This window comes from Lagopus leucura, unplaced genomic scaffold (genome assembly GCF_019238085.1).
Source record: "Lagopus leucura isolate 7727_CA_CO unplaced genomic scaffold, USGS_WTPT01 Super-Scaffold_806, whole genome shotgun sequence".
Lineage (NCBI taxonomy): Eukaryota > Metazoa > Chordata > Aves > Galliformes > Phasianidae > Lagopus > Lagopus leucura.
This window is the reverse complement of record NW_024962260.1, coordinates 4088151-4110482: the sequence shown is the minus strand read 5'-3', so window position 1 is coordinate 4110482 and position 22332 is coordinate 4088151. Positions and strand designations below refer to the sequence as shown.

Here is a 22332-nt window from a genome sequence, read left to right as displayed (position 1 = left end):
GTTCTGCACCAGAGGGCACACAGCGGGCTCCCCAGGGCGCGGCCCCAAAGCGCTGGAGATCAGGGACAGTTCGGACAACGCTCTGAGGCACAGGGGCTGACTTTGGGCTGTTCCTGTGTAGAGCCTGGGGCTGGACTCGATGATCTACACAGTGCCTTTCAACTCGGGGTGTTCTACGGCTCTACGGCTGTATCGCTGCTCGCGTTCTCACAGAAATGGCCGGAATCACTTGAGGCAGCTGAGAAACCCGACAGCCACCGCGTGTCGCGGAGCAGCGAGCGTCCCATCCCGCGCAGATGTTTGGCTTCGCAGGAGACCCTTCGTCCTCCGCCAACAAAGCCGCCGTCCGCCGCCATCGGCGGATCTCCTCGCGGCGCCCCTCCCGCCTCGCGCGCGCGCGGGCTGCCGGCGGCGGAGCGGGCTGCGCGTGCGCAGCGTGCGGGCCCCGGCGGGCGGGCGGAGCCGAGCGGCGCCGAGCGGAGCCGAGCGGCGCCGAAGCGAGCCGAGCCGTGGGAGCATTGTGCGTGCGGGCAGGACGGAGGGACGGACGCCGCGAGCCGCGCCGAGCGCCGCATTCCCGCCGCCAAGGCCGCCGCCCTGCCCCTCCCCTCCCTCCACGAAGCCCCAGCAGCATGTCGGGCCGGTCGGTGCGGGCCGAGACCCGGAGCCGGGCGAAGGATGATATCAAGCGGGTGATGGCGGCCATCGAGAAAGTGCGCAAATGGTGAGCGGGCCGCGCCGCGCCGGGACCCCACGCCGCTCCCCCTTCCTCTCCCCAGCGCCCCGCGGGGGCCCGAGCCCGGCGGGCGGCCGCGGGGGGCGGGGAGCGGCGGCACCCAGAAGCCATTTCGCCGCTGCCCGTCACTCGGAGGCGGCGGCAGCGGCGTGAGGCGGCTCCATTGTGCGGCCGACCCCCGGCCCGGAGCCCGCATCGCCCCGGAGCCCCTTGGCCGGTCTGTGCGCGGAGGGCTCCGTGCGGCGCTGCTCCTTGGGAGCGTCTTTCTTCTCAAAGAGCGTTCCGAACCCGGCTGTGAAACTCCAGCAGCCCGCTCTTAATTCCCACGTATCCCTTAACCCCGTAACTTTCCGAGCTGTGCGTTAAGCCAACAACTTCGCGAGGTTTGTGGAGCTTCGCGGGCGCCTCCCCGCGTAACGCCGTGCGGCCGCGACCCCGAGCGAAGCAGGAGAGGGAATACGTGCCGCCTGGTTTGTCCTGTTGTGTGTTTAAAGGCTGGAGCGGGGCACTTTCTTTAGGCCTGCAGCGTGTTTGGGCATTTTCTCTTTTTGTCTTTTTTTTTTTTCCTGCTCGTATCGTGGGAATCAGCACGAGGTGTTGGAACGATGTGCTCGCACTGTTGTTGCGGTGTTTCCAGGTGGGATAAGGAGCTGTGCCACCCTGGCCCTCTTTCTCCACTGAGTTGGAGTCTTTGTGTCTTTTGTGTGGAGCTTTGAAAGCGTTTAAATGTTTGAAACCCATAGAGAGCCTTGTCTTTCTGTGACAAAATAAGGAGTGTTTCTGTTACCGTCACAGACGCCGCTTAGGTTTTGTTAAAGATAACAGAAATAGGCATGCTTGCTTTTTCTGGAGGCATGGATTTGTTGCTTCTTGAGCACAATTATGGGCCAGTTGGCCAGAGCTGCACAAAGGACAGAACGTGTGCCTGATAATGCCGGGCACGGGATGGGGATTTCAGAGAATCCACCCGCTGTGTATGGAGCCGAGCAGCCCGGCAGTGCAGTTCGTGTTCAGGAACTCTCTTCTGCTTGCTGCTGTTTTTAAGAGGTGTTTGTTTAATGACGGGTCAGCTTCAAAGGGTTCGAACCGCGTGCAGTGATGAGACGGTGCTTCTGATCACACAGCCACGTTGTTGGCTGTGTGGGACTGTACTATTTTGGATGTAGGTATTTCATTCATGAGCGCAGCTTACCTCCTTTGAGTCCTGGTTTGTGGATGTTGGAGAGGGGCAGAAGCAGGAGTTGATCATTCAAAAGATTTGTCTGGTTCTTTTTCCCTCGGTGAGGGCACTCTGCCATCAAGTCAGTTGCTACAGCTTCACCTGTGAAACAAATCTTATGGCACTGACAGATTTTGTATGCTTTAACCCTCACCAGAACCACCTTCCTTTAAGCATGAGTGTCTAAGCTTTGGGATTGTCTGGGCTGTGTTGGGTGAAGAAGAATTGTCTTGGCCCACAAATAAAAATATGTGTATAAGTATATATGTATGTAAGTAACAAAACTTATTTTTATTAAAACTTTAAAGAGGGCAGCGAAGCCATGAAACTAATAGATTGGACGAGTGTGCAGTTTCAAGGGTTACTGCACAGAATCATGCAACTATCAATCTATAAATCTATCAATTTCTTCTCGTTATGGTTAGAAGTATTCATGTGGCTTTTTGTGTGTGCATCTCACAAGTATCTCCTTGAACCATTTTTCCTATTTTTTAAGGCAATCATGGAATCTCATGATTCCCTCCCACCTGCAGTCAAGAACAGTGGGGAAATTAGCCAGTATTCTGTGGCTTAAGAACACTTGTGTTTTGAGAAGACTTGTGCTGTGAAACTGAACTTTATGCACCAGGAATTCTTGCATCTTTAAAGGAGCCACATAGGCAATTTCAAGTGTGCATTTTCATTTGCTTAATGGGAGCAATTTGTTGCCATCCACGGCTCTTCTGTGGAGATGCAGCCGCTGAAGATTAAAATACCTTGCATACAACAGAGTTTTCTGGGACACGAGCACTTGGAGTGCTGCATTTCTGAACCAAACAGGAGCAGAGTCAGGTCGTGCATACTGTGAATGTTGAATGGCTCCAGTGCGTGCTGCCCTGCTTTATTGATGTGGGAAGGCAGCCTTGCTTTGCAGTGCTGTTGTGTGCTCCTGTTGCCACATCTCCATATGGGCACGTGGGAAATTGCTTTCCATCAGGGCAGACTCCATTCCTTGGAAAATACACATTGCATTCTTAGACAGTGTGCCCTACATTGCTTGTCTTCACGTGTTGGTAGGGAGCCTGGTGCTTCTGGTGTTACTGCAGCTTGGCTGAGAGTAGTAAACAGTGAAGTTGTTAGGATTTTATCTTGAGATTAATGCAGCCTTATCTCCTTTGTTTAAACCACTCCCGTGAATGAGCTTCTATTTTAGAAAACATCTAGCACGTGTCTTGCAGGATACATGGTTGTGTTGCATTTATGTGGCAGCAGCGTTAAATCTTCATAACTGAGAGTTTTTGAACTTTCTTTTTAACCATACTTACTTTTCTTTCAGTCTAGCTGGAAGAAAAACTAAGAATAAATGTAGTGATGTGAGATGTAAAAGGTACAGGGTTATTTGTGTTTTAAAGGTTGATAGGTATGTGCAGATTCTCAACAAGAGAGGGGTAAAAAGTACTGTGCCCTCAGCCGGCATAGAAAAGCAGTGGAAATGCTCTCACAGATGCTGGATTTATTAAATGAAATAAAGCACAGTTTTTTGCAGAAGGAAGTGAGATGTAGCAGGCAAGTACTGGAGTGCTGAACTTAGGGACAGATGCACAAACATTTCTGCCCCAATTTGGCTGCTGGGAATAGGGATCCTGGTCGAGAGAATGCAGCAGGATGAGGAAAACTTGTTGTACTGACTTGTCATCGACTTGCAGGATCTTTGCATAAGTAATTTGGCCATTTTCTACCTCATTTATCGAAGCTTTACATAATGTCATAAAGAAGAGATGAGCTTGGACCACTGCTGGAAGTAGTATCAGAAAGTGCTATGCATCTGTTACAGAAAAGAACTGGTTGTAGGAGAGGCATGACTTTAGAACAAAGCACATTGTGTAAGAGATGCAGAGTAACCATAGGCCATGAGATGATGTGACTGGTAATGTAGGTTGGGATCTCTTGCTGTAGCTAGCTATAGTAGAACTTCTAGACAGTGTGGCTGGCCATTTATTGTCTCCATTCAGGCTTGCTAAAATATTTTTACATGGTATGTAATGCTCTGCGAAGGAGCTTCTGCAGATTTCCCTGCCCTTGCTGCCTTCTTAAAATAGATTTCACTTCAAAAACTCGTTAGGATACAGAACTTCTTAATATGATGTCTTTGGAGAGGGATGCTGCTGCCAGGTTGCCCTGTTGGCCAGGCTGTGGTGGCCCTATGGCTGCCTGCAAAGGCTGCAGTTTCCCTGGTGGCAGCTGAAGTAAAAATACCCGGTGTGTGGGGGAACTGTTCTGAAGTACTCTAGCAGTCCAAACACAGTTACCATGGATGAATTACAATATGGATTTTCTGGCTCATGGTTATTTCTTTTTGAGCCAGAACATGTTCGCTGACTTCAGTGCAAGTTGGATGTATGTAAAAGGTAGAATTTTGTCATGTGTAAACTGTGTTTCTCGTTACTGTAAGAGGCTGTGTGCTACAACGTGGAACTCAACAGAACTCTGTTAAAAACGTGCTGGCACGTACGAGTTGGAGGCTGCTGCTGCAGCATGCTTGGCTGAAGTTAGAGAGAAGGGGCCCTTGACCATTCGTGTTTGACCATTACTGTTTGTCCACTCACACTGCTTTATACTTCATTGTATTTGCAGCATGGTCAAGAAACACCCTGTGTGTTTGGTGCTACTTCACGTTAGTCACTGGACAAACATCTGCATAGAAATAGGCGTGCTCTGAAAGCAAGCTTCCATTTCAAAAACATTTTATTTGTGCATCTGACAGCACTTTGTGTGTATAATAATGGCATTTTCTTTCCCATCCCCCTTTCTCCTTTGCTTGATCCCACAGGGAGGTCATAATTCTGTGATTTTCACCAAACTCTGTTGCAATGCAAGTGAGTGTGATGTGATAAATTCAGCATTATGACGTCACTTCGTGATCATCAGCAGAAGATGGGGTATGTGGGAGCAGATCCCTGTGTAAATACAAAGCGCTGTGATGAATGGTAGTCACGGGAAAAAGCCAAAGAGGCGTGAAAGCCTTTTCTTGAATGATGATATATTGGCAGCAAAGGCTTTCTGTTTCTGTGCCATCAAATGTTTCTAGCACTTGTCGCTGCTGCAAAAGCTGCCTTGACACTTTATGTATGAGTGTAATATACACTGCCGTGTTTGCTCACCAGTTTATTACTTTTATACATGGCATTTATACTCAATTTTGGAGCTTTAGTGTTAATAAACAAAATATAAATACATTTAAGTGTCTTGGGCTATTTGAAATGGGAAAATGAGTATATAATTATATAACTTCCAGGATATTAAGATGCCTTGGGCATAACCACTAAAGAAGTGTTGATATTAATGCTTACCCTACCTATCCTTGGCTGTCCTTAAAGTGCTGTGCAGATATGGTTCAGAATTTAAAAATGCTTCAACACGGTTGCAGATACACACATGGGTTTTGTTTCCATTGTGTAATCTCGTTTCTGCATTGACTGTAACCAGAATGTTTATGATACTTTTCAGTGTGGAAGATTACAGCAAGGGCAATTATAGTATGTATTTTAAGTTACACCATTTCCTTTGTTTTTGTGTTTGGGTCATTCATGGGCAAACAGAAGTCTTGAAATCAGAAAAAAAAAAAAAAAAAAGTTTATATATATGTATATGTATAGTGAAACTATGGAGTTTGTCAGTTAGATGTGGACAGGTGAAATTGAGAACTGCCACACTTTTAGCCTGGTGAGCTGTCAGGCTGATGGTGAGCTTTCACCTTTTCCAGTCCACTGCTCAACGTGTGGATCAGTGTCTGTAATGGAGTACAGTGCCATAGAAATTCTAACCCAGTGGTTGCCTACCAAAGGTGAAACAGCATCAGCGGGTGCAGATCTGGGCAGCATCTCAGGATAAATGGATTCAGCAGCAGATGGGTTTTGTGGGTGGGATGTGTTTCCCAACAGAAAGGGGACAGGAGCTCACAAATGCCACGATTCCACTCCAGCAACTGGTCTCTGAGAATAGTTACTGATCTGGGCAGCACTTAGCAAACTTCACTTTTTGTAGGCAGTGCAAATAAATTGTCAGCTCTAAAGAAACAAAAAGCAGCGTCCGTGTTCAGCAGTGGTGACTTTACACAAAAGATAAAACATGAGGATTCAGAGTAGGACTGGTTTGGGGGGGGGGGGGGGGTGATTTTTGTGTTGATTCTTAATGGAAATACTGTAAATGCTACAGATAATAACCTGAGCTTTGTGTTTGCCATACACGTCTTAAATTCTGGAGTTTGTGCTGTTGATCTTAAATGTCTGAAAATCATTACATTTCTTTGTTAACAGCCTTGTGTTTGTGCTGCCATCTTTTTTCCTATTAATACTTTTCTGGTCTTAAACTGACAATGCTGCAAATGCTTACAGTGTAAAATATTTGAATAACAGCAGTTTGATGTCTGGTTTTCTTTTTAATCATGTTTGCAGGATTGGGATGTTGGTGTACTTCCATCACAGAATATCCCTATTCCCATTGATGTCTGAATTACTATGTATTGAAATCAGAAAAAAAATAATCCCTGTAGCTGAAGGTTATCAGTGGTATTTAGAAGCTCAGAAGAATTAAAATGTCAGGGCTAACTTAAATGCTAGAAGGAAAAGTTACTAATATAGGTTTCCTCCTGTGTTCTACAGTCTGTCCAGTGAAGATGCTGTGTGAGGCTGCTTTGAGATGCTAACAGGTATCTTGAACTTTTGGTTTTCCAGTGCAGCATCTCTAAGTAATATTTTGCTATAGGAAAAGGCTGAAATCTTGGTTTAAAAAAAGAAAGAAAAAAAGATTTATTCACCTCTCCTACACCCAAACCAAAAGCCCAACTGGTTTTATTTCCATGACTTCAAAGGTTTTCCAAACTAGAAATGAGCTTAGTTTGACTTGTGTTCTTAAAAAATGTATACATCATGGTCATGTCTTCACAATTAAGTATGCTCTCATTACTGACATGCTCTCATCTCCACTCTCGTTTTTATCACCCAAGCAGTAGAGCTCCAAATTAGTCTAACATTGTTTCTTGACATACTTCAGCCATCTAGTGTACATAAATGGATGTATCTAAACACACAGAGCAAAAGCTGCTCTAGGAAGAACCTTGGGAAAGAAACAGATCTGAAATAGTTCTGCGCTTTAATTGAAATGTACTTGTGGACAGATCCAAAATGCTCCAATTGTCATTTATAGCTTCTCTTTTTTTAAACAGGGGAGTGTCTCCTCTAAAGGAGAAACAAACAGGGTTGGCTTTCATAGCTAAAACAAGTAGTAAGGAGGATGTTTGTGGCATTTGTACAATGTGGCTGCTTTAGATGCTGGGAGCCCTTTCTAAAAATGGAGATATCACATATGTATTTGAAGTCACATCCAGCTTCTCCCATCCTGCAAAGTACATTATTGTTATTTTAATCTGTACATTCCAGAATTCCAAAACCAATTTAAATGTGTTTTTAAAAATGAAATAACAAAAATGCTTGAGGTCTCATGCCAAATTAAATTCAAATGTTCCTGAATATTTAAGGGAATTAGTCCTTGTTGGTAGCTTTAAACTGGTCCGTTTGCAGAGCTCTGGTGCAAACCCAGGAACCAGCAGTGGTGATCTGTGACCTGAGAACTGATCACAGAGACGGGACGAAATTTCTCTGACGTTCTGAACCTTCCTTTAATGTTCTCATGCAAAGAGCTCGAGGAGTTCCTCCTGTAACTGAGTGCTCAGCATCCATTCCATCTCCGCACTCTGTGACCCCCAATGCAGTGACACCCTCCGGTCACATTTCCTTTGCAATTTGTCAGTGTTATGACTTCATGGCTGGCTGGCAGGGGTCTGCAGAGTGCTGTAGGTTACGTGTTTCCCCCGATAGTGCTCTCAGCCTTCCCTATCCAAGCTAGCCAGGCTTTCCTGAGTCTGAATTCTGCATCACAGCACATAGCGGTACCAGTAGGGCTGTTGGTTCTAAGGCCAGGGCTTCAGAATTATCTGATAGGAGTGTTGAGCAATTATTAAATTGCTAGAAGCAAATTTCTACCCAGAAAGAAACTTCAAATGATCAAAATGCATTTAGTTTTTTAATACCATTAAGCAGCTTCGTGATAATCAACACACGCTGGTCTGTCTAAAACTGCTTCTGCTCTCTAGAAAATTCTAAGTGTTAAATCTGCATTTTCATTAGCTGCTCTTCTTAGTTGAATTGTTAGTGCTGATGTTATTACTGCTACTGCAGTTACTCACCAGTCAAGTAACAGCCCTCAGAAATGTGGAGGTTAGCAGTGCTCTGACAAACGTTTGAAATGCAGAGAACAATTTGCAAAATGCAGTTCTAAAGACGATGTAATAGAGATCATCCTACTTACTAGCCTATTTAAATCCTTGACAACTTACAATAGTAGATCGCTTCGTTTTGAATACAAATTTCAACTTTAACTTCTCCTGTATTGTAATTTTACAGGGAGAAGAAGTGGGTGACGGTTGGCGACACATCCCTACGGATTTACAAATGGGTGCCGGTAACAGAGCCCAAGGTCGATGATGTAAGTATCCTGCAGATGGCTGGCATTCTTCAAGGTGTAGAGACTCACATTCAGGGAAAGCTGAACAAAAGATGCTGTCTGTTATTTGAGCTTCTAAGCTAAGTCTGGTGTGGGTCCCCAGATCCTTTGGATGGAACGGCTCTGGAGACAAGGTTGATCGCTGCAAGAAGTGATATTGACGGTTCATTAGGTGGCAAGTCTTCGGAGTCAACTTGTATCAATTCTCAGATAACTGTTACACAGTTGTCTTGAAACTGATTTTGAAACATTCTTCAACATAATGATTGATGGGGGTGAGGATGGAAACAAGGTAGTGACGTTGTTCCTCTTTCTCCTTGATGCTTGAAGGGAAAGGAGGCACTTTGCAGTGTATTGTCTGTGCGTTATTCGTGTTTTGCTAAAGAAGACAGGCGCAAAACACTGAAGTAAAAGTGCGAAACCTCAGTGGAGCCGATATCTCTTGTATTAAGATAGCCAGCCCGAGCAGTACGGTCCATGGGCTTCTAATGTAACATCTGTTTTTGATAAATGTTTGGTGTGTGCATCGTGTTTATATTCTGGTGTGCACTGTTCATTTGCCATAATATAATGGCATAGAAATAACAAATGTAAAAGTCAAAGTTGATTATAATAATAAATAAAAATTGTTTTTCAGTGTCAGTTTTACTTGTAACTTATAATAGAGGTTCTGTTGTAGAGATAAAATTAAGCCATGGTTCCACAGTAAATTAAATGTGCAGCAGGATATATGTATATCCTATGAATGTACAGCTTTCAGATGAGGCAGTATTACAGTTGTCTCAAAATTGACTCAAAGACCAAATTCAAGACCTGTGGTCGATTGATGTTGTTTTATTTGAGGTTATTTCTTCTGGTGCCTTTGGTTGTACCACAGGCTTACATAACAGTCGGAGTTGTGGTAAGCCTTCTGTCATCTTTCAGAGCTTGAGCAGCATCTCTGCAAAATAACCATTTTTGAATTGGGAAGCTTTTCTGATTTCTTTACAGATATTTCTTCTATCTTTCTAGTTATTGAATGTTTGGTCTTGATTTTATTATTATGTTCCAGTGTGGGACAGGAAGCTGTGTGCAGGGAGAGAAGTTACTTAGGCTCGTGGCTTCTGAAAATGATGGGTACTATGAAAGCTTGAAATAGAATTTCTGTTGAGTTTGTGGATGAATTTGCAAAGTGACTGGAACCTACAGTCAGAATGAGCTCATATATGGTGTCTATATGCAGAGTTTAATTGATGTTTTTTTGAGCTATAATCTTCAGCACCCCCCCATTCGTATGTTCCAAAGTCACTTTGTTATTTCTTTGAACTGGAATTAAGCTCTGTCCTTCAACTAGTTTTTGAAGGCTGTTGTGGAACCTCATTGTTTTGATGGTTGAACTTTTTTAAACGAAAAAACAGCCCCTCAAACTTAAATTGCTCAGTAATTTCTCAGTACCTCTCTTGTGCCAGATGTGTTCTCTTACTTTCAGAAAAGCTGAGAGATCTTCCCCTCTGAACTTCCATTTTGCAAGGATAAAGAAGTCTGTGTGGTTTATTATTTGGTATCTCTATTTTATGTATTAGAGAATATAATCTGGGTCCTTTCATTTGCTCTCTCTGAAGTAATAAAGCAATTAGGAAAGCCTGATAGTCTATGTGACGTGAAGGGAAAAATCTTTCCAGATCTCGCTTGCCGAATTTCTTCTTCGGTCTTAGACTGTTTGATTTTATTTCCTTCCCTTGTTGGAGAACGTTGTCTTAACCAAATACAAGGGTTGGTGAGCGGCCTTCCTAGAGTCAGGCTTTTAATTGTCTTCTCAGCAGGCGTGCAGAATCCTCCAAAAGCAGTGCAGCTGGCTCTTTCTCCTGTGAGACTGATTACGTCACCTCTTAATTGAAAATGCTGCATCCCTTAGCAGACGCGGATTTCCCACGTGATGGATGCCAATGTCTCTTCCTTTGTTTTACTGCTTGCAGTCCATGCTGCTGTTTGGTCACGAGCCTGTTGTGACCTATTGTCCACGTAGGACTATATTGTGTATGTCTCTATTTTAGGCCAGTCTGATTTCTCTTAATCCATTGTTGAATTTTAACGAAGAAACAGCATTAGATATAGAGAAGGAGGAGGTTTCTGCAGCATAGGTTGTTGAGAAAGGTAAAAAGCCTTCTCTTCAGTGTCAAAATCCTAAATCTGTTATCATTCCTGTTATGAACACACTCCTGTTGGCTGGGTGTGTTCTGAAGCTTCCTAATCTAAAGGGGGGCATGCACTGAGTTCGGTAGCAGTATGCTGATATGTGTAACCCATAAAGTAAGCAGAGTTAAGCAGTCAGAAATCGGGTAGCTCGTGAATCTTCAGCCCTGCCCCCATCAATGTTCTTCGTTTTTCCCAGTATGGCAGAGATTCTTTTGACCTTGCTTTTACAGTTGGTTACAAAGTTACCTGCCGGCATCTCTCTAGTTCTTACAGTAGGTTTTGGCAAGCCGTTGAATCATTGTGCCTCTGATTCTCAGCTGACGGGAGGAGGGGTGATATTGAGAACGGTTGTGCTTTTATTCCTATTTTTACAAAAATAGTGCAGTGGTTTAAAGACAAAAAAAATGATTAAGTGCTAACTGCTGCTAGAATGTCTGGGTAAAAACCTGTGTGCCCTGGTGTTTTGTGTCACAAAGTGCACAATTAAAAAGACAGCCCTGCCATTACCAGGACCGATTCATTATTGATATCATCAGCACTTATCTCCTTCGTTTGTTTCTCCCATGAAGTTAGGTGCTCACAGAAGTAATGAGTGGAAAGGGCTTCATATTTAAACTTTTTTGAACTTTGCTTGTTGTCATTATTCTGTTCTTGTGGTGGGTTTTGGTTTTTGTGTTCTTTATAGTGGTACCTTTTGTTTTTCAGAAAAATAAGAATAAGAAGAAAGGCAAAGATGAAAAATGTGGCTCCGAGGTGACAACTCCAGAGAACAGCTCCTCTCCAGGGATGATGGACATGCATGGTGAGTGGGAGAAGGTCAGCACAAATTACCCTATTACACTGCTGGGGAAGTGTAAGCCAACTGTGTCGAATCCTCCATTGCTCAGTTTGAATCAAAGTGAGAGTGGCGTCAGATACTTGCTCTTTACCTTGGATTTCTGTTCTGTGGATGTCCCAACAGTTGTTTAAATGCCTTTTTTTGGGTCTCTGTACGTGGAGGGAATATGTTAGTGGAGCTATATGTGAAAATAAAACTGTCAAAGTCTACTATCCATATGTTATGCTCCTACTTACGCTGAGTAAATATAACTGTCAAGCTTGCTGCTTGCGGAACCGGAAGACCCCCAAAGCCTTGGTGGCACCTACTATTGTTTGTATAGGTTCTGTAGTTATTTAAGGGAAGAAGAGAGTCAGAGCAGAATTCAGTGAGAGTCATGAGAGCGAGCTGTGGTTCTCCTGCATCTTCTTTTTGCCTTGACTTGGTGAAATGAACTGGCTAAGAAAATGTTTTTTGCTTCCCAGTCAGACAGTTTAAAAACAAAAACAAAAAAACCCTGCAACTTGTTGACTGCTAGTATGACATTTATGACAAAGGAACATGCACAGCTCTATTTTAATGTTTTACTTTCTAGGTGTTTGGATAGCAATTATGGTTGAGAATGCAGCACTGTTTGAGCTGATAAGAGAGGATCGTGTTTTGGCGGGATGTAATTTTTTCACTTCAGCTTTATTTGCATTTTTATTGCTACTTGATTCGTTTTTGCAGTGTTTGCAGTGAGTATGGTCTTGTGATTAAAGGACTGAGTATGTTATTCACAGACTGGATTAATTTTTCATCCATGTTGCAAACTTCCAATTTAATAATTTAATATTCTTAAGCCTTTTACCCCCATCGATGAATTGAATATAAAACAAGTATTATGTCAGTTTTAATTGTGTTTTTAACCCATATTGTACAATTTTGCTGTAAGCTTAATCTTGTCTTCAAGCTGTTCTGACAAGAGATGGTCCAGCACTGGCTATGTGTTTCTGAAGTCCTTTAGATGTAGTGATTGTACAGATGCAGAGGGAGATGGATCACCTAACATGCTAATAACTTAATTAACATTTTGCTGGGTTACTTCTCTTCAGGGATCAGGGTTTCAGTCTCAGTTCTCCCAGTTAGACTGGTTTAAAGATTACGGTAAGATTCACTGCTATCCATAAAGTATTAGCTGAGATATTTAAACCACTGCCATTGGTTTTACAAAAGGAGGGCACAAGCAGCACAATTCCTGATCTGTGTTGCAGAAAGTTTTTATCATCGAGCTTCTCGAGTCTAGAGAGTATTCAGAGAAATTATTTCTAAGATGCTGTTGCTTTTAGGGCTGGCTGCTACGTTGTGCTTTGATAGCACTGTGAGCTTTTTGACCTTGGGACACCCTTCTGAAACCAGCTGCTCATCAGAGCATTGTAGTGATACAAAGGAAATTTTTAGCATGAATATTTAATTGGCCCTTTGTTAGCTGATCTATAAAATGAGGTGGCTCCAGTTAGCCTATTTTATTCACATTACAAAGTTATGGGTTCTTTAAAAGAGATTGAAGTAAATGTTCTCTGTTTCATTGTATTTATTTACAGCATTTAGAAAACTCATGTAATTACAGCATGTGCTGCAAGAGCAGAAGTTGTGGTGGTATGGAGTAAGCCTGGTGTTAGTGTAAACGCTGCTGTGCTTGGTCTCCAACAAGCTAGGCTATATCCTGCATTATCAGGATATTACAGGAAGAACATTAAAAAGAGGCAATTATGTTGTGCTTTTTATTCAGATCTTGTCAAATTGGACTTTCTTGTTTAAATCTCTTTTGTTAACAGATGACAATAGCAACCAGAGTTCAATAGCTGATGCTTCTCCAATAAAGCAAGAAAACAGTAGCAATTCAAGTCCAGCACCAGAACAGAATTTGGCGACACAAGCAGATGGCACTGAAGTAAAGTCTGATGAAACTCAGTCAGAAGCAAAGGAGCAACCTGGTTCAGAAGGTAAGCTGAAAGAGCACCCTTACAGCCAGCAAACACTGTTACCCTTTAGAGTGGTATCCTTTATTTGCTTGTCCATTCTAAGGACTGAGTTATAGCAGCTTGAAATAAATGGTTCTGAATTCTCAGCACCTAAATAAAAATGAACCATGAACTCTTGCTTACCAGTTATTCTTCCATTCAACAGGAAGGGCCAGATTGGCACTCAAGTCCTTTTTAGAGAGGAAACAAACAAAAGAGTTTGTTGTCATAATCTCAGTCTTGAAAGAAGAACTAATTTGAAATAATGTTTAAAAAGTGACCGTTACCATTTAATCACACAAACCTTAGAGTTACTGTTGTACTCTTACTCTTTTGTAAGAGATGTTCATTGCCTAGTGTGAAAGTAAAATGGAGGTGAGATACTTTAAATTGTATCGAATTTTTAATTGTGTAAGCCAAAATTGTTTTGCATTTTTTCTTAACATTGCTAGATATTCAAAAGTTACTTCTGAATTCTGTCCTATTTTCTAAAAGCTGCAGTTGTACAGATGAAAACTGCGCGTGGATTAAGAGATTGTTGTGAACCTCACTCTTTAAATGGCGTTTGGGTAATTGAAACATGTTCTGTATTTATGATCTGTGGAAGATAAGTGTCTTTATCCCCATTGTAAGAGATAAAATATGTCCTTAACACCGTTCTAATTATTTGGTTGCAGGATTCTTCCCATAGCAAAGCAATTAAATTATGCCTTCCTGATTAAGTCCTTAGCTCAGTAGATCCACAAACCAATTTAAATATAGAGCTTTTATCTGGGTAATACTGCAGTGATTACATTGAAGTTGCCATTGTTAATGGGGATTAATTACGACAACTCAATCATCACCAAACAGGAATAAAACAGAATGCTTCAAAGAGCATCTCAACGAGAATGTTTGTGATAGAGTGAAATGCAAAGATTTACTCCTAGGCCTGATACTGCCTGAACTCGTTTGTGTGAAGATGCTATGTAGCATGCGTGCTCACCTGACTAAATTTGGATTCAAAGAAAATCATACCAAGTTCTCTCAAGTTCTCTGGATTTGTTCCTGAGTGCTTTACTGTAAAACAAAAGGGAGAAGCAATGATAAAAAAACCACCCGTTGCTAGTGTGGCTACACAGTTAGGAATCCACTAACGATCACAACTGAGCCTTTTTCTGTAGCTGCCTCTTACTTCTGGTTCAAAGTCATTTTCCTTGCATTCATTCAGCCCTTTGCAAAGTTTATGTTGGAACTCGTTCGCTGGTAGCACTGCGTTAGTTCTGTGTTACGGGTGTGTGAGAGTTTAGCTCCCTCTAGGGACTGAGTCCAGCAATCGTATGCTGCCGGTAGCATGAAGGCAAAGGCCTTGTAAAGTGGCAGTAGTGAGTGGTTTTGATTGTGGAGTTTGAAATTAATTCATTATCTTTGTGTTGTTATATATGTTGTCGTTAATGGGAGTGGAATTTTTATTTCCTGATGAATGCTTTTGTTGATAATAATTTCTTGAAATTTCAGATACCTCTGATGAACAGAATTCACAGTCTTCAATGGAAAATTCCATGAATAGTTCAGAGAAAGCAGAAATTCAGTCCTCTGGAGAGAACGATATACTTACAGAGGCATCAAAAAACTCTCAGGTAACCTTAAGCACAAAAGCCCAATTACTTAGGATTTGAAAAAAGAACATTTTTACCAAAAAGCAAATGAAAGGAGGCCAGTTGTATATTTAGGCTCATTTCCTAATGCAGTGGCAATAAAGCAGCCATAGAGTATTAGACGTGTGTATGCCTGGTGGTGTGGTTAATTTGCTTGCCTTCTTGCATTTCAGATAATTTGGTGAGCAGTACTACAACTGCTCTGGTTTACTTTTCATATTCCAGCACCAGGCTGTGTTAGTTTTATAGGGAAATAGTAAAATTTAGCCTTAACAAATGGTCTGGGCCTAACCAACTCTCAAGACCCCTTTGAGGACAATTTAGATGTAAAATACTTTCTATCAAAGAAAACTCATACAGCAGCTAGGAAAGTGAATTTTTTTTAGATTCTGTTGACAAGGTGTTCTCATGTTGACTTGCCTAGAATACTGAAAAAAATCCAGATGGATGGAAGAAGGAAATTACTGTAATTGTTCTGTTCATGCTGGGAGCCTCAGACAGGGCACTGTGGCCTCCTTAGTCTTTCCAAATGTTTCATGTTCTGTCCTGTAGAGGTTGCCTTGGCTATAGCAGGAGCAAATTCATGTGCACATGGAGTTATGCTCAGGTGTGCAGTTGAGGGAAGTCTGGGTATAACCATGCATCAAGGCTGTTGCCTGGAACAATCCCTAGGGCATCTAGCCTGGAACTAGAAATTAGTCCTTTTGAATAGAGAATACAAATGTGGTGAAGAAGCTGAAGGAAGATGTAAGTAGGGGGAGTGATTTTTGGAAGCAAATTGACTTGGTCACATCATTCTCTTATCCAAGGATGCTTTGTGTTTCACGAGTGACACACCAGGGGATTTCTTGCTTCTTGTTTGATGTTTATGGCATGTGAAATTCAATGCAATGATAACATGATTGTTTTTCTTTCCCCCCTGCCATTAAGGACTCTGAAGGAGTGCCACCTTCTAAAAAGATGAAAGTAGAGGCTTCCCAACAAAACGTTGAAGAGATTTAGACTATAGATTTTTTTTCTGGTCAGTTTTTATGTAAGGTACATCAGTGGGCTTAATTCTAGAACAACCTTACTTAAGCATCTTCTCTTGGATGAGGACAGAACTCCTAACTTTTCAAGTTACCAAGCAAAAATCCAAGAAAGCCTAACAAAGGTTTAACTTCTCAGACACTGAAAACTTTTTCCTGTGAAACAAACATTGAGAACTTTTAAGTTACTGTCTCTGAAATGGTTGGAGTAAACAACTCAGGAGGGGTCTACGCACTGTTTCTAAAGTCAAAATTACGATTATGTTGCTGCTGTATTTTTTTTTTTTTTCATTTCTCTATTTAACATTGTAAGATATTTAAGGATGGTACAGGTCAGGTATTAGCTTTCATGTGAAGTTCATTGTTCTGGCGCGATGTCTGCTTTTGTTTTGTGCCTTGTGTTCTGAAAACAGTGCTAACTTTTGACTTTTAAAAGTTGTTTTGCAACTGTCTCCTTTGCAAAGTGACCTATGTTTGTATAATACCATGTAGAAAGGCTTTTTGGTTTTTTTTTGCTTTTTTTTTTTTTTGGAGGGGGGGTTGTTTTGTTTTATTTTTAATTTTTAAATCCCTGGTGCTTAAATTTTAACAGATACCAATCAGGAAGCCATTTTCACTCTTGGAGTCCAAGGAGAGAAAAGAGCTTGATATATTATTTTAGCAGCTATAGTGGAGATCATTTATTGAATGCATGGCATTCGCAACTGTAAATTTGGTCTTCTAAATACTTAACTTCATCAGAAGTTAACATGATCTGTTTACCATTTATAGTCCAGATCTGAATATATAGTGTAACACAACAGTTAAAATACTTAGGTATTAGGTCCAGATCTCTGTACTGGGTACAACTTGCTTTACAGAAGAGTTCCACTATGTATATAAATAGGATCAAAAGGATCGATGCACAATGAATTTATTTTCAATTGGACTTTTTTGATATGAGATTTTCACTGAACTGGATTTCATTGTACTGTTTCTGTATAAGATGTTTACTTCTGTGTTCCAGGTTAATACTGTATTTGGGATTTTTTTTTTCCTTTCAGCAAGTCTTGTAAATAAGCCTTGTTGTTTCTGTCGTCTCTGCATCACTGATAGAAACGTTCCTTCCTATACAATTATGTCAAAGTGTGCTTATGCTGACCTTAATTGAAAAGCACTAAGCATGTGCAACTCCTTTCAAAGCAGTGGCGTTTAGAAGTGCAGACCCATCTGCGAAGGTCTCATCTTTGGGGCCTGATCTTCCAGGGTGAGTGCCCAGCTAGAACTGCTCAGTGTCGGTGGGAACCACTTCTCACTTAGTTCTCCTCACCCACACAGGTGCATGTGCACACACGTGTATTGCTGGGTCAGGCCCTTAGTCTGTCTTCACTTTGTATGTGAGAGGTGGAGCTTGGAATTTAAACTATGATCTCACAGCTATGAAAATGGTTGCGTATAGTTTGTAAGCGAAGAACTGTAAATACTTTTTTAAAGGAAAACAAAAATAAATCGCTTCCAGTGGATACATTTTCATAATTAGCTCTTCATCAGGCTTATTTGTTTCTGAATTCTCCAATAGTGAAAATGGCTTGCACTTAGACTACTGGATTGCGTCTGCAATTACCACTTTATTATGAAAAATAATGGGAAACTGGGGGGAGGGAGGGCAGCGGGGGAGCCAGGACTGGCGTTCCATAGGATGTTTGTAGGATTCAATTCCAAACAACGTATGACACTCAATTTCACAACTTTTCCTTTGTGTTGGAATGAACTTTTTGGATTTTAACTGAATAAAATTTGATTGCAAAACCATTTGTGAAAGAAGTGTGCTCCCTAAGAAGTTCTTGGGATTTCTGGGCTGATCACGAAGTCCATTAATGTTCTGAAAATAAGGAAATGAGGAGCCAAAAATTATGTTTGCACAACTTTATGCAATGAAATGGTAGAATTCTCTCTTGAATTGTGTGTATGCCTCAACTGTGGATAACTGGTCAATGATGATTGATTTGTATGTATATTACATTCAGATTTGTGATATTTTGTGAGAAGTTCTATTGATATATGAAATGGTCAAATTTAGAAAGATTCAAACTTCAAAATATTTTTGCTTTACTGTTTTTTTTTTATTTTTAATGCTAAAGCAAAACAAATCCGATGCCACCTTTGATAAGCAGTCATTTTTACTAATCCCTATCTCCAGGTGCATCACAGCAAGTTTTTAATTCTAATTTTGTAGAAGTTTCCAAGGGAATAAATAGATTTTTCGTTTAGAAACTAATTCCTGTACTTTAGGAAGAAATAAAATATATAAATAGCACTAAAAATACCTCAAATTTTTCATTAAATAGAAGCATTTATTGGCATTATTGACATCAATAGGTTTAATTATAAGCTTCCTTTTCTCTCCTGTGGCTTCTGCTCAGAACTGTTCATTGTTCTGTGGCTTACAAGACAAGGCATCATAATTATATTCTTAGAGCCTTTGTTTCTAAAATAGTAATGTTTCATTTACAGCTTATGTGGGATACACTCAGAACTTTTATTTTTAACCAGAGATTCTAGTGACAACAGACAGCTGAACAAGCAGATAGATTTGGGTTCCTTAGATCAGTTATTGTCATTCTCTAAGAGAAGAGGCTTTGGCATTACCTGGTATGAAGAAATCCAAAATAGTGTATAAGACTGTTATTAGTCTTAGTGAAGTGCCTGATAACATTTATGGGCCAACAGATGTGACTGAACACATTTTAATGCCAGAAAGTACAGATGGGACCAAACCAGAACATCAAATTCAAACCAGCCTGAGGTTTGAAACCAGATCTAAATCCAGTTGGTTTTGTTGGTTGTTTTTTTTTTTTTTTGTTTGTTTGTTTTTTGGCTTGGACCTATCTCTACCAGAAACTTGTTTTCTCTGTAAAAGGTTTTATTGAAAGCATTGAGACGTGGAGCAAAAGGAGAGATGTAATTTTCTTCAAGATGACTGAAAGTTCTCATACAGCTAACGTTTTAGAAATAGTGCAAATTTCAAGAAGTGCTTCCTTGCTACAGTGCTGAATGTTGGAGCTTCAGTTACAAAACATAAAAAGAAAAAAAAAAAATTTAAAAAAAAAAAAAAAAAGAAACTAGGAGCAAGCAAGTAAATTAGCTGAGTTTGTGGAACATGTGGGAAGGCCTTCCAAATAAGTGATTTACTCAGCCAAACATTTTATAGCAGAACTATTCCTTGGAATTTTTATGCTTGGGAAAGTAGTTGTTAAACATTCCAAAAAAAAAGAAAAAAAAAAAAAAAGTGCTGGCACTTACAAAACAACAAAAAAAAATTGACAAGGCAGTATAAAATAAGGTTTTGGGTGGCTATCTTCATACATAAACATTGTCATGTTTTGGAATGTTCTTTATATCTAAGGGCCTGTTAGAAGGTGTAAAGAATTTTGTTTTCTTCAATACCTAATCGTTTTCCATCTTATGATTTGTGTGTGTGTGTGTGTTGTACAGCAGTATAATTTTTCACTTATTTATTCCATCGGTAGTTATGGTTTGTACAATGTACAATGGTTTCATTTCAAAAATAAAATAAAAATCACAACACGAATGCTTTGTGACTAATTTTTATTGAGAAGTTTAATCTCGGCTTGTTTTTTAAATTAAAAATAAATTCCCGTTTTTGCAGTCTTTTGAAATATGCATTCTATGGTGTTGTCTTATTTGCTGGTGTGTAAAACGATTCGTTTGGTTTGACCAAAGGTTGCCCCGGTGTGTTAGCAGGACACTGACTGGGTGTGGATAATGTAACAGCAGCAGATGAATATGGGCAATGAAGTTACGGCAGCCTGCAGAAAAACTTGGTAATGTAAGGTTTATGATGCCTGCTGTTGGCTTAGTGCTTAGTACTCAGCTAACGTCTTGTGGAAGCTTAAATTGGAGCAGAGGGCACAGTGTGAAAACGCGCTTCAGTTGGAAGGCATGCTAGAGTCTGATGCTGGCAAGGATAAAAATTCCTGGGAGTTTTGAAAGGATTCTTTACATTCAGGGTGGATGGGAAGTGTCCTGCTTATTCTCAGCATTCTATGTACTGTGTCCCAAAGTAGCCTGCAGCTGCCCAGACAGCTGGGGGGGGGGGAGGAGGGGGGGTGATCTGCTGCTCCTGGCTGGTCCGTTTTGGTGCCTCCCTTGCATTTACTGGGTGTTTGTGGGATCCTTTCATTGAATCACTTCAATCTTGTGTGAAAAACAACTACTTAATTGTAGTGTTGCTTTTTTTTTTTTTTTTCTTTCCATTTTTTTGGAGTGGGGCATTAAAACAGCAAAGGAAAAGAGTGAGGATTGCAGCCTCACTCAAGACAGGTCTCAGGAGTGAAAATCTCTCAACAGATAAGGCTTGTGCTGGTAAAGGGGTGAGCAACAGCACAGCCTGAAAAGCGGGGAAGAGCTGCAGGTTGGCTGTGGTTTGCCTGAAGCAGGATGGGCAGCAGCAGAGCGGGAGCAGTGACTGGGCTCCCAATCCTGCAGCCACCCCATGGTCTTGGGGCTGTGAGTAAGTCTCCCTGATCTCTCCCTCATCAAAATGGGAAGGCTTATCTCCCAGGCTGTGACATTTAGGAAGATAATCTCTTACCACTGAGAGCTGTGGTGTGTATGCTGCAGGTGTATTTTTAAGCATCACGAATGTGTCTCTGCTCAGTGTGTATTATAACTCAACTATAAGCAAATGTCTCTACTCCTGTGCTGAAAGCCTGCTTTTTTGGAAGAAATAACAGCAGAAGATGGTGGCCTTCGTCATTTTGCCTTGCACCACAGATTGCTTAAAAAAAAACAGTCAGAAAAGACATTGTTGAGGGACACTGCTGGGCCTGTGGTGTTCCCTGTGCCTCCTGGAGTTCCCCGCTGTGGAGGGGAGGAGAGACAGCAGCCTTGGGCCTGGAGGTGCCCTGAGTGCTCATCTTAATGAAGTAAAGCAGAATGTCCATCTCCAGAGCAACGTTATGATTACAGCCTTTTCTTAAGAACTGCCATATGTGATGCAACAGAGAGCTGAACATCAGTCTTGATTTTAAAGACTTCTTATGGCTGGAGCCCTCCCATGGCAATGATGCCTTCGTCTTCCTTTGTGTGGGGGAACTGTTGGACTTAGCTGAGCTTAGGGCTGCTATTCTGAGGAAGAATATTAGCAAAGACCTGCACGTAATTCTTGGTTCTGGTCAGCACGACTGCAGCCTTGCAGCCAGAGGTGGTTCTGCACCGCTGCTCAAGGCCTCCCCACGTGCTACCTCGTGACCTCGTCATGTACCCTGGAAGCACCACACTGGGAATTAAACTGGGGGCAGAGCAGCAGTGTGGCAGCAGGGATGCGGTGTCCTCGCCTTCCTTGGCCACGGTATTTTGTGCCTGTGGAGGTGCAAGGAGAAAGGACAGAGCAGCTGTGAATGTGTGGGAGGACGCGAGGTGGCCCTGCCCTCACGTTGTGAACGGCAGCAGGGCTGCGCTCTGGGGCGGCGGAACGACCTTCTCCTGAGGGAACCTCCGATCGGGGGCGCTTGGCGGGAAGCGCCCCGCAGCTGCGGGACGGCGCTGTCGGGCGCGGCCGCTGAGTGCCGTGGCGCTGAGGCGCGAACGAGGAGAGGCGGGCCGCGAGGGCGGGACTGCGGCTCCGGCTCCTGCCGGCGGGGCGGGGCGGTGAGGGCCGGTCTGGGGCGGAGCGGGGCGGTGGCGGCGCAGAGCGGGCCGGGGGCTGGCGGCGGCAGCAGCGGGGCCATGGCCGCCGACGTGTTCATGCGGCCGGCGCAGCTCCTGGGCGCGGCGGGGCCGCTGTCCCCCCGCACGGAGCCCGATGAGGACTCGTCGGACACCGACGACGGCGGCGCTTCGCCAGGAGGGGGGCGGCGGTGCGGGCCGCGGCGTGGGCAGCCGCCGGGCCCCCAGATCATCCACTCGGGCCACTTCATGGTGTCGTCGCCTCACAGCGAGCACCCTCCCAAGAAGGGCTACGACTTCGACACGGTCAACGAGCAGACCTGCCAGACCTACCAGTTCGGGGCGGCCCGAGGGGGCGGCGGCGCCGGGGGGCGGCTGAGCATCGACGCGTCTCTCACGAAGCTCTTCGAGTGCATGTCCCTGGCCTACAGGTACCGGGCGCCGGGGCTCGTGAGTCAGCGGCGCGGGGAAAGCCCCGAGGGAGCGGGGAGGGGCGCGGGGCCCGAG

General features: G+C 42.8%; 2 protein-coding genes across 2 annotated transcripts in view; both read left to right on the top strand.

Annotated features, from left to right (window-relative positions):
- The first annotated feature begins 583 nt into the window (after positions 1-583).
- BCL7A (BAF chromatin remodeling complex subunit BCL7A) lies at positions 584-19717 on the top strand. The gene is made up of 6 exons (XM_042865988.1): positions 584-724; positions 8396-8477; positions 11376-11472; positions 13305-13472; positions 14988-15109; positions 16058-19717. Exons 1-6 carry the CDS (start codon positions 633-635, stop codon positions 16127-16129), a joined length of 633 nt encoding a protein of 210 aa, XP_042721922.1. The 5' UTR covers positions 584-632; the 3' UTR covers positions 16130-19717.
- Positions 19718-21885: 2168 nt separating this feature from the next.
- LOC122176713 (MLX interacting protein) overlaps positions 21886-22332 on the top strand; it is a 44992-nt gene continuing 44545 nt past the window's right edge. Inside the window, exon 1 of the mRNA XM_042865490.1 lies at positions 21886-22256. Coding sequence (XP_042721424.1) covers positions 21886-22256 — 371 coding nt within the window. The remainder of the gene's footprint in view (positions 22257-22332) is intronic.

Bases quoted from the DNA above. Each gene is read 5' to 3' on its own strand.
- BCL7A (XM_042865988.1), top strand. From the start codon at position 633: ATGTCGGGCCGGTCGGTGCGGGCCGAGACCCGGAGCCGGGCGAAGGAT. The intron at 725-8,395 runs GTGAGCGGGCCG...GTAATTTTACAG, and splicing joins ATCGAGAAAGTGCGCAAATG to GGAGAAGAAGTGGGTGACGG. The intron at 13,473-14,987 runs GTAAGCTGAAAG...TTGAAATTTCAG, and splicing joins GGAGCAACCTGGTTCAGAAG to ATACCTCTGATGAACAGAAT.